The sequence below is a fragment of the Eumetopias jubatus genome, unplaced genomic scaffold (genome assembly GCF_037043125.1).
Source record: "Eumetopias jubatus isolate StellerSeaLion01/CBP00866 unplaced genomic scaffold, mEumJub1_p1.0 scaffold_1, whole genome shotgun sequence".
In the NCBI taxonomy this organism is placed as follows: domain Eukaryota; kingdom Metazoa; phylum Chordata; class Mammalia; order Carnivora; family Otariidae; genus Eumetopias; species Eumetopias jubatus.
Genome location: NW_028274807.1, coordinates 171,854,526 through 171,869,755, shown reverse-complemented (window position 1 = coordinate 171,869,755; position 15,230 = coordinate 171,854,526). Strand labels below are relative to the sequence as shown.

At 41.5% G+C, this 15,230-nt stretch overlaps 1 protein-coding gene across 1 annotated transcript in view; it reads left to right on the top strand.

Annotated features, from left to right (window-relative positions):
- ITPR1 (inositol 1,4,5-trisphosphate receptor type 1) overlaps positions 1-15,230 on the top strand; it is a 320,000-nt gene that overhangs the window by 177,772 nt on the left and 126,998 nt on the right. The window contains exons 34-38 of the mRNA XM_088027511.1: positions 575-700; positions 3,072-3,200; positions 7,472-7,592; positions 10,301-10,485; positions 14,275-14,423. Coding sequence (XP_087883637.1) covers positions 575-700; positions 3,072-3,200; positions 7,472-7,592; positions 10,301-10,485; positions 14,275-14,423 — 710 coding nt within the window. The remainder of the gene's footprint in view (positions 1-574; positions 701-3,071; positions 3,201-7,471; positions 7,593-10,300; positions 10,486-14,274; positions 14,424-15,230) is intronic.

Here is a 15,230-nt window from a genome sequence, read left to right as displayed (position 1 = left end):
GTTTTTAGGTGATTTTTTTTTTAAAGTTAATACATTTTGAAAAGTTCAAATAGCAGAAACTATAAAGGAGTAAACTAGGCAAAATCTCCTAATCTGTCCCCTCCCACCCCACAGAAAATCATTTATTATGTTCTTGTACATTGTCTAGAATTCTGCATATAAACAAATTATATATTCTCCATTCCCCTGCTCCCTCTTTTTTTTTTTTAAACACAAGAGGTGACATTATGGGTACACTGTTCTTCTCTTCATTATCAGTCTGTAAAGAGAGTTCACATTCCTTTTTTATAGTTACCTAAAAATTTTATCGTATGGATGTGCTATAATTGCCCTGCATGGCTGTTCAACTGGCTTATGTGAATATAATGAGATGATAATAACTGGTGATTCTAATGAAGGAGGAAATGACAAGATGGCATTTTTCTCAGCCTTGTCCACACAGTATTTTCTCAGACTTTTTGATTCTTATTTATCTGATAGGTGAAAATAGTGTTCTAACATAGTTTTGATTTGCATTTGTCTTATTCCACATATACCAAATCGATTTTTCAAAGAAGTCTGTTTCTGTCTTCAGGTTAAAATTGCATACATTAACTTCCTTAATCACTGCTATGTGGATACTGAGGTGGAAATGAAGGAGATTTACACCAGCAATCACATGTGGAAATTGTTTGAGAATTTCCTTGTGGACATCTGCAGGGTAAGTCTCTCTGGAACTGAGTGGCAGAGCGGAAGTGTGTGTACGCGCGTGTCTGGACATCCTTATGCAGGCATAAGGGAAATATCTGCATAATTTCAACTTTGTTAATGTGTGGTACAGGGAGGCAGATGTGACTCTTATCATTGCACATGTCTCATTTCTTCTACCTTTTACTCCTCGTGAAAGAAACTTCTAGGGAAGATGGATTATTTCTGCTTTTCATTTCATCCTTTATGGATTGATCTAATAATCTGAAACATATTAAAATCACTTTTAAAAGTTTTCTTCTCCTTGACAGTATTTCTTCCTGAGCTTGAGCATTTCTCTCCTTCAGTCTGGTGTCGAGGATTCTGCAAAGCACTTTCGTTTGCATCTGCTTTGCTGACCTAACCGTTGTGCTGGGCTTCATACTCTTGATTTGGTTTTGCTCCAAGCTTAACATTGATCCTAAGGCTGCAAGACTTAGCACCTAACAAGGCACACCATAGATTCACTAGGAGTTTTGTGGTGGTAGATTTGGGGGAGGGGTGCCAGTAACCAAGAGAGAATAATTGTAAAGTGAATCTTAATTTTGGAAACGTTGTGTTAAAAAGAAAGTTGCATTGTAGAGTCCTAGACTGTGATAATTTCTGCTTGATGGTACAGTTACCAGTGCAAAACAAGGAACCTACAAGAACTTGTTTTCTTTGTAATCTAGAACTTTATTTAATAATACCTAGGTATTGGTATCACAGACATATGTATATTTTTTAAATCTCAAGTTCCTCCTAGTCTTTTAATTGCATAAATCTAGGTTTTTTTGGAGACTGGGATGGAAGGCCTGTTTTGCTTTATTTTTATTTTATGTTGTCTTATTTTTTTTTAAAGTAGGCTGTACACCCACTGTGGGGCTTGAACTCATGACCCTGAGATCCAGACCTGAGCTGAGATCAAGAGTCAGAGGCTTAACTGACTGAGCCACCCAGGCACCCCTGCTTTGTTTTTTGTTTGTTTGTTTGTTTTTTTAATCAAGGCTGAGCAAAGTTTTCTGTAAAGGACCAGATATTAAATATGTTCAGCTTTGTGGGCCACCTGGTCTCTGTCACAGCTGTTCAACTCTGCCCTGGTAGTTTGAAAGCAACCAAGACAATATGTAATCATGTGGGCATGGCTGTGTTCCAATAAAACTTTATTTATAAAAGCAGCCACTAGGGGTGCCTGGGTGGCTCAGTCGTTAATCGGCTGCCTTTGGCTCAGGTGATGATCCCGAGGTCCTGAGATCGAGCCCCACGTCGGGCTCCCTGCTCCGAAGGAAGCCTTCTTCTCCCTCTCCCACTCCCCCTGCTTGTGTTCCCTCTCTCGTTATGCTCTGTCAAATAAATAAATAAAATCTTTAAAAAAAAAAAAGTCACCACCAGCCCTTAACTTTGCTGACCTCTACATTACATTATTCAGAAATGTAAAAATCAGCTGCTAATTTCATTCTCTGAATTTGTCTACAAGCTGTTCAGCATTAAGCTTAGAACATGGTAGTTAGTTAATAAAACTTGATTCTTTTTTGCCCTTCATATATTTTTATGAATATATTTTATATTATGTTAATGTCTCAAACTGTAGGACTAATGAATTTGGTAATAAAACTTGACTTTTTAAAAATGTATTTTCTAAACCTTTCCCTCTAAATGTCTCATCTTGTTTTAAGCAGCAAAATTAAGTAGAATGCAAGTAAAATCTGAAGTCTCTTCTCACCCCAAAACTTAGAGTCCATAACTCTGACTCACAGCCCACTACTTTCAACAGCATCACATATCAGTAACTTTTTAAAAATTGAAGTGTAGTTGACACCCAATGTTACATTAGTTCCACTGTACAACATAGTGATTTGACAACTCTATAGTAACATGTTTATCGAATGAAAGAGTGTTGTGCATTTGGAGAATATCACATGGACCTCACTGGTGTATTTGATTCTCTTGATTATATGGATTAGGAAACCATGGTCTACAACAGATGAATGGCTTAACCAGGAGGACAGTTTACTTTTAGAGAAAAGTATAGACAACTATAGTTACTATGCCTTTTGCTGCCTCTTTAAGCTTTAGATTTGCCACACGTGGCTAGGAATTTGGAAGCAATGGCCCTGTAGGTCCCATCCCAATTTTAAATGTTTTGTGCGTCTACATGTGATATCCGAGTTGATCAGTTTCTCTTTCTGCATGATTTATTGTTATTATTATTATTACTGTCATTCCTGAGAGGGAGACATATTGACCTGCAAGCCTTTACCTTTCATTTGTTAAGGGTAATCAGCAGGAGTGGTCACAGATTTCTTAATCCTACAACTGACCTGCAGGTTCTGGTGTCATGTCTGAAACATCCAATTGCCTTGCAGGCCTGTAACAACACCAGTGACCGGAAACACGCAGACTCAATTTTGGAGAAGTACGTTACTGAAATTGTCATGAGTATCGTTACCACCTTCTTCAGTTCTCCCTTCTCAGACCAGAGCACAACGCTGCAGGTAAGAAAGGCAAATGCAGGTGCAGGGCGTTCACGGCTGAACTTCAGCAGGGGCCGTTGGCATTGATTTGGCAGTGAGCAGCTATACATGGGCCGTTTTGCAAGGCATTCAGACAAGATGCTTTTCTTGCTGTGGTGGGTCCCTTGGCTACAGAAGCACCTGAGAATGTTTTTCTGTACCAGATGAATCTACTGGTTGTTGATTTTTTTCCCCCTTAAGATGCCTTTTCTTCCCCCTTCAATCTTGTTATTACCCCCGCTTCAGTCTTGGAAGAAGGAGAAGCAGCTTTCAGATAGGTGCTAGCATGTTATTCACACTTTTTAAAAATGCATATGGAGATCCCGATTCTAACTCCCAGGCGTGTACCCAGAGTTCACCCAAAGTGGTACGGGGCTAGCATGAGAAGGTGTTCAGCCCGGCTGGCGGGGCTGCTGTGCGGCCCGACCCTGCGGGCGTGTGCACACCTTCCTGCGCGGTGCTCCTGGGCCTGTGCACTGCAGCAGCTCTGCATCAGGATTCCCACAGTATTTCCAGGTTCAAAGGTAGGAATCCATGGATCCGGGAGATGATGTCATTCTTTGACTTGGAAAAAAATCATTCTCCTTTATATAACTTATGTCTGGGTCAACTGCTGTGCAAGTCTTACTGCAGGTGCGTTCGTACCGCCTGCAGGATGAAAGCTGGTCTTGGTCTCCAGTGGTCAGAAGAGAAATACTAACCCTCCTTGTCGTGGAAAGAGGTAGAGGCTGTCCTGGGGTTGATGGGTGGCCTAGGGTTGTTGGACTACAGACAGATAATCCTAATGAAGGTAAATTCTCCAAGGGAAGGGTGATTCATACTCCCTGGTGTGTTAATTAGATACTGCTATATTTCATTAATATGCAAAGAGTTCATATAAGCCTAATACAGCCTATGAGGTAGATGATACTGTTCCCATTTTGCAGCTGAGTAAACTGAGGCTCAGAAAGTTTAATTACCATGCTCAGTCAGGGTCACAACCATTAGGTGGCATAACCATGATTTCAGCCTACTTCTCTCTGATGCAAAAACTTGAATTATGGAATTTTTCGTGAGATACCATTCCTTGGGACTGTTGGTAACTTTATGCTTAGTTAGAAATAACTGTACAAGCTAGTGGTTAAGCTAAAGTATCACGAAGTTAGAAGGCAGCCTTTCAAATGTCAGTACATATTCTTGAGTAATTGGGGAGCAGAAACCGGTTAGATCCCAAGCACATGAATTCCTAGAGACCAGAACATGCTCCTCACCAACTACTATTACACGGAGAGCCAGCTAGGAAAGCTGCTTTGGTTACTAAGATCGGACTTGCTTCTTTTGTAATTTAAAGTGACAATCGCCACAGCAATGCCCATTCTCCTATAGATTGTGAAACAGTATTGCAAAACCAGAATGTCAGAGTAAATCAGTCAAATTAATTGGAAAACCATTAAACAGGAACTTGTGTCTTGGATTTCCATCTTGGTCACTCCTGTCTCCTCATATTGCCTTACTTTGAAACCAATTTTTGGACCACCTAATAAGCCAGACTCGTCAGAGAGATGAATCTTCAATATAAATGCTCAAAGTTCCTGGTGAGATCCCAGGTTGTCTATCTATACTTAGAAAACAAAGTCCAAAGTGGTTTTAGCTTTGTTTTTTAAGGGGTAGCTTATGGATTCTAGAGCCTTCATTTTCAAGGAATACTATTTTTGGAGCTCTCATAGCCTGTTTTGTTTTGTTTATATGCTGAAAAGCATATGCCTCATTTCCCCAGCTAGATTTTTACCTCCTTCCTGGCTTCCTTGTTTGTTTGGGTTTTTTTTTGTTTGCTTCCTTCTTTTTATTCAGTCCAAACATATGAGGAAGGAAAATGATGAACTTGGGTTTGGCTGTGTTGCATTTATGTTGCCAGTGGAATGTCCAGGAAGCGACTGGAACTGTGGGATCCAGGGAAGAAGAACAGAATTTTGGAGGCCTTAGAGCTGGTTTCAAATCCTCACTCTGCCCCTTATCAGCTCTGTGGACTGGCCTTGGTCACTGAACTTCAGAACCTCTTTGCTTACATTTGAAACAGGGATGGAATATCAACCTTGCAGGTTATTGTGAGCACTAGAGATAATGTTTATGAACCATCTAGTATAGTGCCTGGTACATAGGAGGTGCTTAATAAATAGCTTGTGCTTTTCCCTGCTAGACTGTCAGCTTTGGTAAGAAGGGCGTGGTTATGTCTTAGGTCACAGTTGTCTGTGATACTGCTTGGTCCCTGTGTCTTGCTTTGTGCTTGGAACCTAGGAGATGCTAACTCATTGAATAAGTAAACGAATCTGTGAGACTCAGGAGAGTGGAGGGGTAGAATCCAAGTATAAACATTTGCTCATTGAAGTTGTGGCCCGGAAAATGAAGTGGTTTACTTAGAGGGGACTGGGCAGAGCACAGATAATTAAAGGCAAGATACAGAAGAGGCCAGGGGAAGGTCTTCACTTTATCCCGCATGCAGGATGGGATTCAGGAACAAGCAGGGCTTCAGGATCTAAGAAAAGGGAGCATTTTATGAAGAAGGTGTTGAGCGGCCCTGTTCTTTAGTCCAAGAGGTCAAGTGAGCTGATGTTCCCAGATTGCCCATTGGAATGGGTAATTAGGAGGCAGCTACTCTGGCCAATTTCTTCATCTTTTGTTTATCCAGGGGTCAGATGGAACAGAGCAGAGGCCTAATAAATATTGGTTCAGTTGAATTAATTTAGTCAAAGGATACTTCTTTCTTTGAGTTTGGGTGTTGGGTTCTCCTCCCAACTCTAACACCTACGAGCCAGTAGGATAATACCACTATTTACTTCCTTGGGTCATGGTGAGGGTTCAGTGGGATAGGCAAAAAAGCACTTAGCCCTTGGCATGTGGGACGTGATCTCCATAAATGGCTTCTCTCATTGGAACCCTTGTGCTCAGGAGCTTAATATCAGGGTTTTTCAGCCAATTTCTCAGGCTCTCTATGATCCTGTCCTCTATTAGCAATGCAGTTTGCTTTCTCAGGTGGCTGTGAGCTGTAGAACAGAAAATACTTCCTGAAGGAAGCAGAGATCCTGGTTTTCGGGTGAACTTGGTGGAAAGAATACAAGTTGTTGGCATCGGAGAGCCCTGAAGTCGACTCACTGCTCTGCCACCATTTGTTGGTTCTTCTGTGTACTTTCTTTTAACCTGTCTGGGCCTCCGTTTTGTATTTATAGCATTAAGGCTATAAATGTTTGCCACAGGATTGTTCGTTGAGGCCCCAAATGAGCTTTCATTTGAAGTATGTAGCACTTAGTAAGTGTAATTTTCTGAACATTGTTCATAGAAGAAGTTTTGAATTTTTATTAACCCGTTGAATTTTCTTCTAATAGAGTTCTTTCTCCCCCACCACAGCACTTTCTCTTGTTTTTCTTCCATCTCAGAAACCTCTCTAGAGCTTTTTAATACTTTTTTTTCTTTGCTATATTAATTCCCACTGTGTTTTGGAGGGACTATGCAAGTCCTCTTTCCCCAAACTAAAAACAGTGGAGAAGCTCACTGTATACAGTAATGTTTGCCTTGCAGGTCAAAGCTACTCTGACCCAGGTAGCTTTGGATGGAGACTGAAACACATTTGGAAATGCGGAGGAAGTAAATGTTGGAGTTTTCTTATTTTAAAAAAGAGTACAAATTTATACTGTCATAGGAATAGATCCTACCATGTAGTTAACTCATCTGTAGTAAATGAATACTTGGAACGGGTAACCATCAGAACTATCTTCTGTTTATATCATTGAAGACACTGCTAGAAATAAGCATTCTTGGTGAGATCCACTCATCAGTTTGTTTTTGCTGATTAAAAATAGAGGTTCTGCTTATAGGAAATAATGTCTGGAAAGAACTTCGGGTTAATTTGCCTCAGTCCACTTATTTTATATACTGGATGAAGTTAAAGCTCAGAGACATGAAGCAATTTGCCTGAAGTCATATAGCCAGTTGGTAACTGGACAAGAATACCAGATTTCAGACACTGATTCCACTCTTTGTTCTTCTGGTGAGACTTAGATGGCATCAGGTTTGTAGATGCCCTTAAAATGCTTCTGATTTTTTCCTCCTTGGGATAGGCAACTTCTAGAATCCTGCTCATAACCAGTCACCCCTTCTCACTCTTACAAAGGGTCCATTACCATTAACCCACAGTTCAATGCAATGTCTGTTTCTGATCAGCATATCAGTGATCTACAGAAAAGTCATACCACCCGTCTCTTGGCTTCTCTTCCTTGCAGACTCGCCAGCCTGTCTTTGTGCAACTGCTGCAAGGTGTGTTCAGGGTTTACCACTGCAACTGGTTAATGCCGAGCCAAAAAGCCTCTGTGGAGAGCTGTATTCGGGTGCTCTCTGATGTAGGTAAGATATCAGTGCAGGTGGGATTGACTGTGATGAAAATGAATTGCCTGACAGTAATAAAGACTGCCATTTCTTGAGCACTTGTTCTACCTCTTCTGAAGTTCTGCACACAAGAAGTTGCAGAGGCAGAACTGGAGTGGAGGTCTTCTTGATTGCTAACCCTTGCTTTCATCTACCAAGACAGCATCTCCCAAAGTTAAGAGCCAGTAAGTCCCAAAGAAAGCTAGGCTTTGAAAAAATAAGAGTCCACCGTTCGATGTAGGCAACTCTTGGCAAGTCACAGTGCACACGAGCTAGTTCAAGGCTCTGGGAAGTCTTTCATTCAGGAAACGAATTTGTTTACTCCAGTAAGTGTATTTGACCGTATGGAAACTTTCTTCCTACGAAGTACACGTCCAACCCCAAGGAACATCCTTTCTCAGAAATGCTACACTGATCCCTTTTGCCTCTCGATGATAAATGGTGTTCTGTTCCCTCCTCCCCGCCCCTCACTTGTCACTTCTCTGGCAGCTTTGAAAGGAAGTCATGAAAATTACTGCTCCCTTCACCCTGACTTACTCAGACTCTCTTCCTTGGCCCTGTTCCCCTTTATAAATGTTAAGCAAGGGGTTCATCTTCCTGCCTAAATTGAAGAAGAGTTACCTCCCTGTAGTAGCTATTTAGATCCCCTGAGAGCAGCAGAAGAGGCAGGTGGGGTTCTTAGCACTATTGAGTAGCTGTCCAGCCAGTACAGATGGTGTTACTTCCCTGATTTCAGTCCTCTCATCCTGATTTCCTTGACTCTCAAGTGGTAGGTGTTGGTGTCCTTTTATTATTTTCGCAGCGCTATTTCACAATAAGAGATGAGGCTTTTGAAAGTGTGTACGTTATAGGTTCATGATGTGATATCTCAGAACCAGGGCTCTGAGACCATATCCCCAAAACTCACTACTCTGCCCATGTAGGATCATGCATCATGAAGTTGTTGAGTAAAATTTGGGCAGGTTGCCCAGTTGATCAGCCCAACGCTCATTAGGGAGATGAAATGTTTTAATTGGCTTGGCATTGATGAGAAAAGATAGAGGGAGGTGATGTCTATGAAGTGGCAGGCCATGGAAACAGCACAGCACCCCAGGAATTCAGACATGTGCCCCTTGGGGAATACTTCTTCCTGACTAAAATCACACCAAAGTTCACTATTTTCATGGTTTATCTTCAAAAGGGGGTATCCAAGGCACATTGTTTCTAGCCGAGTATATGCTGTACATCCTGCTTTTTATTTTTATATTATTCATATCTTTTTTCCCAAATTTCTCACTTGGTATATTAAACTGTTAGAAATTCGTTGGCTGGCTGATGGTTTTTTGTTTTTCTTGGATTTAAACAATTGCTTCTCAAATTGCTTCTTCCAGGGTGCTGGCATTATTTTTACAATTAGATACAGGTAATATGGCACCTTCTTTGCTTCTGGTCTTGTGAAGCATTGAAGACAGGAAGTCATTGTCTTGTTTTTCAGAGGTTGTTGGATTTCCCATATGGGAAAAAAGGATTGTTGGTCTTAGTTATTTTCCTTTATTAATTAAACTTTTTATTTTGGAATAATTTTAGACTTACAGGAAAGTTGCCAGGATATCACACAGAGTTCCCATATGCCCCTCACCCAGTTTTCCCTGCTGTCAACATCTTGCAACACCAGGATATTTTTGTCAAAACTACAAAACCGATATTGGCCCATTGCTATGAATTAAACTCCAGACCTGGCACCACTTTTTCCATCAATGTCCTTTATCTGTTCCAGGATTCAGTCTAGGCTCCCACGTTGCATTTAGTTGTGATGCCTCCCCAGTTCCCTCTGGGCTGCAACAGTGCCTCAGACTTTGCTTGTGTTTTATGACATTAACAGTCTTAAAGAGTGCTGGTCAGGTGTCCTGTAGAATATGCCCCCCAGCCCCCACCATGGGCTTGATTGTTCCTTTCCTCATGATTAGACTGGAGTTTAAGAGGGGAAGAGAAGAGCCTATATGGAAAGAGTGGCTTATGTTATTGTAAATGTCATCTTTTGTATTATGTTTGGCTTAAATTGGCATTTTGTAGATTGTTCTATAGAATACCACTGAGAGAATTTTTGGAAAAATAGTTTGTTGGCCAAATGAGTTCCCTATCTTAATAATTCTTTTTTTTTTTTTTTTTTTAAAGGGTCTTCCTGAATTCTCTGCCAAGGGCTCACCTTCCCTTGGTTTAGTTCTTTTTTTTTTTTTTTTTAAAGATTTTATTTATTTATTTGACAGAGAAAGAGAGAGTTCACAAGCAGGGGGAGAGGCAGAGGAAGAGGGAGAAGCAGGCTCCCAGCTGAGCAGGGAGCCCGATGCGGGGCTCGATCCCAGGACCCTGGGATCATGACCCGAGCCGAAGGCAGCCGCTTAACCGACTGAGCCACCCAGGCACCCCAATAATTCTTAAAATATATAAACACACTTTCACTTGCCTAAACTTTGAACTTAGAACATGTTAACGTACCTCAGAGCTACTGTCCCCCAGAATTCACATTGAAAATCGCTGACCTAAGGATGGTAAAGTTCATTTGAGCTCCTCAGCATTCACACTCCGTGCCATCCAAGTGACATACTATGGAAAAAATCTGCCTGAGGGGGTGATGGGGGAGTTAAGTCTGTCTTTGGGGCATCTCCCATGCAAGTTGGAGACTCACGAGTCATCTTTCTTCTGTGTAGCCAAGAGCCGGGCCATCGCTATTCCTGTGGACCTGGACAGCCAAGTCAACAACCTCTTTCTGAAGTCCCACAACATCGTACAGAAAACTGCCATGAACTGGCGTCTGACTGCCCGTAATGCGGCTCGCAGAGACTCTGTTCTGGCAGCTTCTAGAGACTACCGGAATATCATTGAGAGATTGCAGGTAATGCTTGGCCCAGAGAGGAGTGAACCTGAACCTGACCTAAGGTGGTTCCCACACAGCAGTGCTTCCGTGACCCAGAGAAAAACCAAGATTGGCCATAGAGAGATGTCAGTATGTGAATGGATAGTCAAGCACAGTAATATACGAAGAACCAAGAATGCAGAGCTACTTGGGAAGAGAAAAGCTCCTGATGAAGCCATGGTCTTTAAAGGTTATTTGTATATTTACAGATTTCTTCTTGAGAATAGGGACTCTGCTTTTACCAGGAAGGAATATTTAAATATTACAGAAGGATATACCTAGGATAAGGGCATGAGGGCTCCATTTTTTTTTCTCACCCTGGTATATTTAGCCTCTTGATTCAGCAAGTAAACAAGTGTAATAATACCTGAGAAAAGAGTTTTCGATCAGAATGAACCAAATGAAAATAAAAGTATTACTAAGTTCTACCTGGATTATACTTTTTTCTTAGCACCTATGAAGAGATCTGTCCCTTTGTTAAGGGGAGAGTAGTGAGTATTAGGTGTACATGGAACACTTAAACATACATCTGAACATTAACATCTTCCTTTAGCAAGCTCCTCAAGGGATTCTCTTACAGGTAGTGTACATGGGCCATAGGTGGAGATTCTCAGACACTTCAGATGGGCCCGTTGCAGTGCTTAAGGGCATGATCGCAAGCCAGTGCCTGGGGTCAAATCCTGACTCCATTGCTTAGAAATGGTGTGTTCTTGGGAAAGTTACTTTATTGTTCTGTGCTTTGGTTTCCTCATTTGTAAGGTAGGATAATAGAAAAGCTACCTGGGTGGGGGTTGATGTGAGGATTACAAGGCTGATAATGTGTTCCCATTATCAGTGCCTGCTTAACAAATCTCAACAGCCATTCTTTCCCTCTCTTCCACTGTTCTAGAGGTTGGCTGGGCTCTCTAAGGTATTTCTTGCTCAGGGTCTTGAAAGCAGTTGCAGTGAGATGGCAGCCACAGTTGGACTAATCTTGAAATCTTGCACATGTTTGGCAGTTGATGTTGGGACCCCCAGCTGGAGTTGTCATCTGAAGCATCTACATGTAGTTTCCCCGTATTGTCAGCGCTTGCTTGCAGCATGGTGGCTGGGTCCTGAGATTAGCATCTCGAGAGAGAGACAAGAAGAGCCGCAATGGCTTTATAGCACACATAGCATCACTTTTGTCAAATTCTGTTGGTCAAGGCAGTCACAAGTGTCCACTGAGGTTCAAGGGAAGGGGACATAGACTACCATTTAATGGGAAGAATGTCAGTGATGCAGTGTAAGAAGAACGTGCAAGAGAAGATACATAACAGTGGCCATTTTTGGAAAATACAGTACACGTAAATGGCATAGACTAGAGCCTGGTGTGTAGTGAGCACTTGATCAATGACAGCTGCTATTATGATTATTACTGTTATTGTCATTGCTGTTAGGACTGTAATAGATAAAATAAATGAATCTCTGTGAGGTTATATAACCTGCCTAGAGATGCATGCATCAGCTCCACTCATGCTGGGCACCAGAGATGCAGTGGTGAGCAAAACCACAAATGATCTTTGCCTTCATAGATTCTCAAGTTTTGGAAGGAAGATAGACATTAGTCAGCTAATCACATGGATAAAAGTAAAATGGCAAGAGAGACAATGCTGCAGAGAAGTGAGTAGTGCTATGGAGGGCTGCTGAGGAACCTAATCATGCCCAGAGCTGGGATGATGATCCAAGAAGGCTTTGCTGAGGAATGACGTTTGAACCAAGATCAGAGGAATGTAGGACTTACTTAAAGGAATAGAAGAGAGGGAAATAGCATTTGAAAAGAACATTGTATGGGACAGAATGTGACGCATTCAAAGACCAGAGGAAGGTTGCTGTGGCATGGAGCTGGGGAGGTAGGAAGGAGTTCTTAGGTCAAGGAAAGAATTTCATCCTTACTGTGACACACCCAGTCTTAAACAAAGGTAATTTAGTTCAAATAGAGTGCTTCCTGACTCTATTATATTTTTAAAGGGGAGGGATATTATAGACTCATAACTGTTTGAATGCACAGTATTTTTTACTGTTCAAACGAAATAAATTTTCTGCAGCCAAACACACCAGTTTCTTGTGCTCTTCTTGGATTTATTATGCATATTTTTAGGGAATAAAATAAAATACGTAAGCCTAGCTAATGCTTGTTGTGAAGAGAGTAGTGGCTGAAAGGATCCTCATTATGCAATGATATTATTGTCTGAGTCCCTGTAGTTATGATTGCCTAGGACAGCAGAAGTTACCATAATATGAGAACATTCACTTGCAGACCGACTGCTTATATAATTAATCCCCATTGAAACATCCCCCTCACTTAACACCAGCATCTTTCCCTGCCCATCGCTTCACCATCCTTGTCTGTTGGTCTCTCCTTGATTGCTGAATGTTAAACATTTGACAATACAATGCAAATCAATGCCAGTGTAAAGTTCAAACCTCGCAAAAGATGCAGGATTTTATGAATATGATGTTGAAGAACTGCTTCAACCCCCTGCAAATGCTATAGACAAAGATTTGCCAGAGTTAGAACCAATAACTACTGAAGAAGAGAATTTGGAGTGCTTTCAAAGAGGAAACAAAGAATTTTGCAAAAATGACCCTCTTTTTGACTATGCTATGAATGTCAGTATGAATTAAGGGGTATTGTAGTGTACTTTTGCTGGGAAAATTGCCCCCCCCCAAATAATTTGATTGATTCATGCATTCTTTATGCATCCTAAATATTATTGAGTGATTACAAATTTTGTTAAATATAAAATAAATAATAGTCACATGTTTTAGTTTTAGTTCTGGGGTAACATAAATCAATTCTTTATTGCCCATTACCTATGAAATTTGGGTCTACACTTAAGTTGAATGCAATTTAAGTGGCCTTTTCCATGCAAATCTCCTTGGTTAACTAGGACTTCCCATATTATCCACACCATGCTGTGTTCAGCCCCTGTCTTAGCCAGCAAATGCTCCCAGTTAGGTTCCAAGTTACCAAGCCATCCAGCAGACTTTAGCATCTTTTGAAGATAATTTCTCATCTGTTTTCTGTCATTTGCCTTTATATGGTGTTTGTTGTGTTGGTTTTGCTGCTCTTTCAACTTCTCTCTGTTTTCCTCTCCTACAGCTATGTGTTTTGCATTTGAAGACCATCATGCTATCAGGGTACATGTATTTAGCATTTTGATACAGCATGTTCATTCATTTGTGTGCTCATTTTTGTATGACTTTTTATTATATGAATAGTTCATGCTCATTGGAAATAATTTGTACTCACAAGTACCCATTTATGGAAGAAAATTGGAATCACCTGCAATCCCACCACCCAGAGAAAACCAGTAGTGATGTTTTGCTGATATTTGGTATATATCCTTAGGTACTAATGTTGTTTCTAAAAAATTGGATCATATAGTGTCCATGCTATTGTTTAACCATTTTTTTACACTCATATTGTAGACATTTTTCCATGTTGTCAAATGTACTTTTTGCATCGTATTTCAAAATATGTGGAATGACCCCTTGAGTGACATAAGGATCATCACAGTAGAAGGGCTGGTGGGGCTGTTTTTACCTCGTTGTCTGCATCAGGGGCTATGGCTTCAGATACCCCTGGGGCAGTGTTTAATAATTTGAGATAAATACCAGACAGTACTAACAGTGCTCTAATCTAGCCTAGCTTGTGGTCATTTTTGAGGTCAGAAATGAATGTTCTCACTCTCCTGTAGCCAGCCTCGGCCTGAGCTGCTCACCAAAGCTGTCCTTCCGTTCCAGGACATCGTCTCAGCCCTGGAGGACCGTCTAAGGCCCCTGGTCCAGGCAGAGTTATCTGTGCTCGTGGATGTGCTCCACAGACCTGAGCTGCTTTTCCCAGAGAACACAGATGCCAGAAGAAAGTGTGAAAGTGGTGGCTTCATTTGCAAGTAAGCAGCCTCTCGCTCTGGGGTGGTCAGTTACAGAGCCCTGCTGACCAGACAGAGTGCTTGTTCGTGAAGAAGCAGACGCTGGCCTGGTTTTTGACTTTGATGAGTACGAGGTCATGCGTTAGAGTCCCGTTCTGACCTTGCTAATGTAAGTTTGTGGGTTCGGTTGTACTTAAGTGACACTTGTTTTTGGGTGAGAATTTCTCCTTTTAACTGCATGCCCAGTCATCTTCCATGCCACAAGACTGGCAGGGTACCCACCGTGGGCTGCGATACAGATGTAGAAAAGTCATGGCCCTTCTGCCCTCCAAAAGCTCAGACCTACCAGGACCCCAGTCTTTTCCTAACACATTTGTAGTTTCTTAGTTTATGCTGTGGGGCATTACCTAAAAGAAACAACCGGTTCCATGACCAGAAATCTCCTTTTGATTTTTATCCTAAGGTGGGTTGATTAACTTGAGCGTGGACTCTGCCTCTGAGCCCCTCAAAGGACCCTGAGTCCCTCAAAGGACAAGGCAATGGGTGAATGAACAGTGTTCACTTTAACCATTATCCCCATGAGGTTTTTTTTTTTTTTTATACTGGTGGCATATTTTAGCCATGTTACTGGCACTCCTTAGTGGATAAAAAGCCACACTCTATAAACTAACAGGTGTGAGTGGGCCCCTGGTCCTGTTTCTCCTCCCCCTATCATCTCCTCCTCCTATGTGGTAGACTCCCGCCCAGTGTGCCCGCTCGCTGTTACTGACCAGCGGGTGTCGCTGTTGAGACACTTTTGAAACACTAACTGGCTGTTCAGGCTACAGT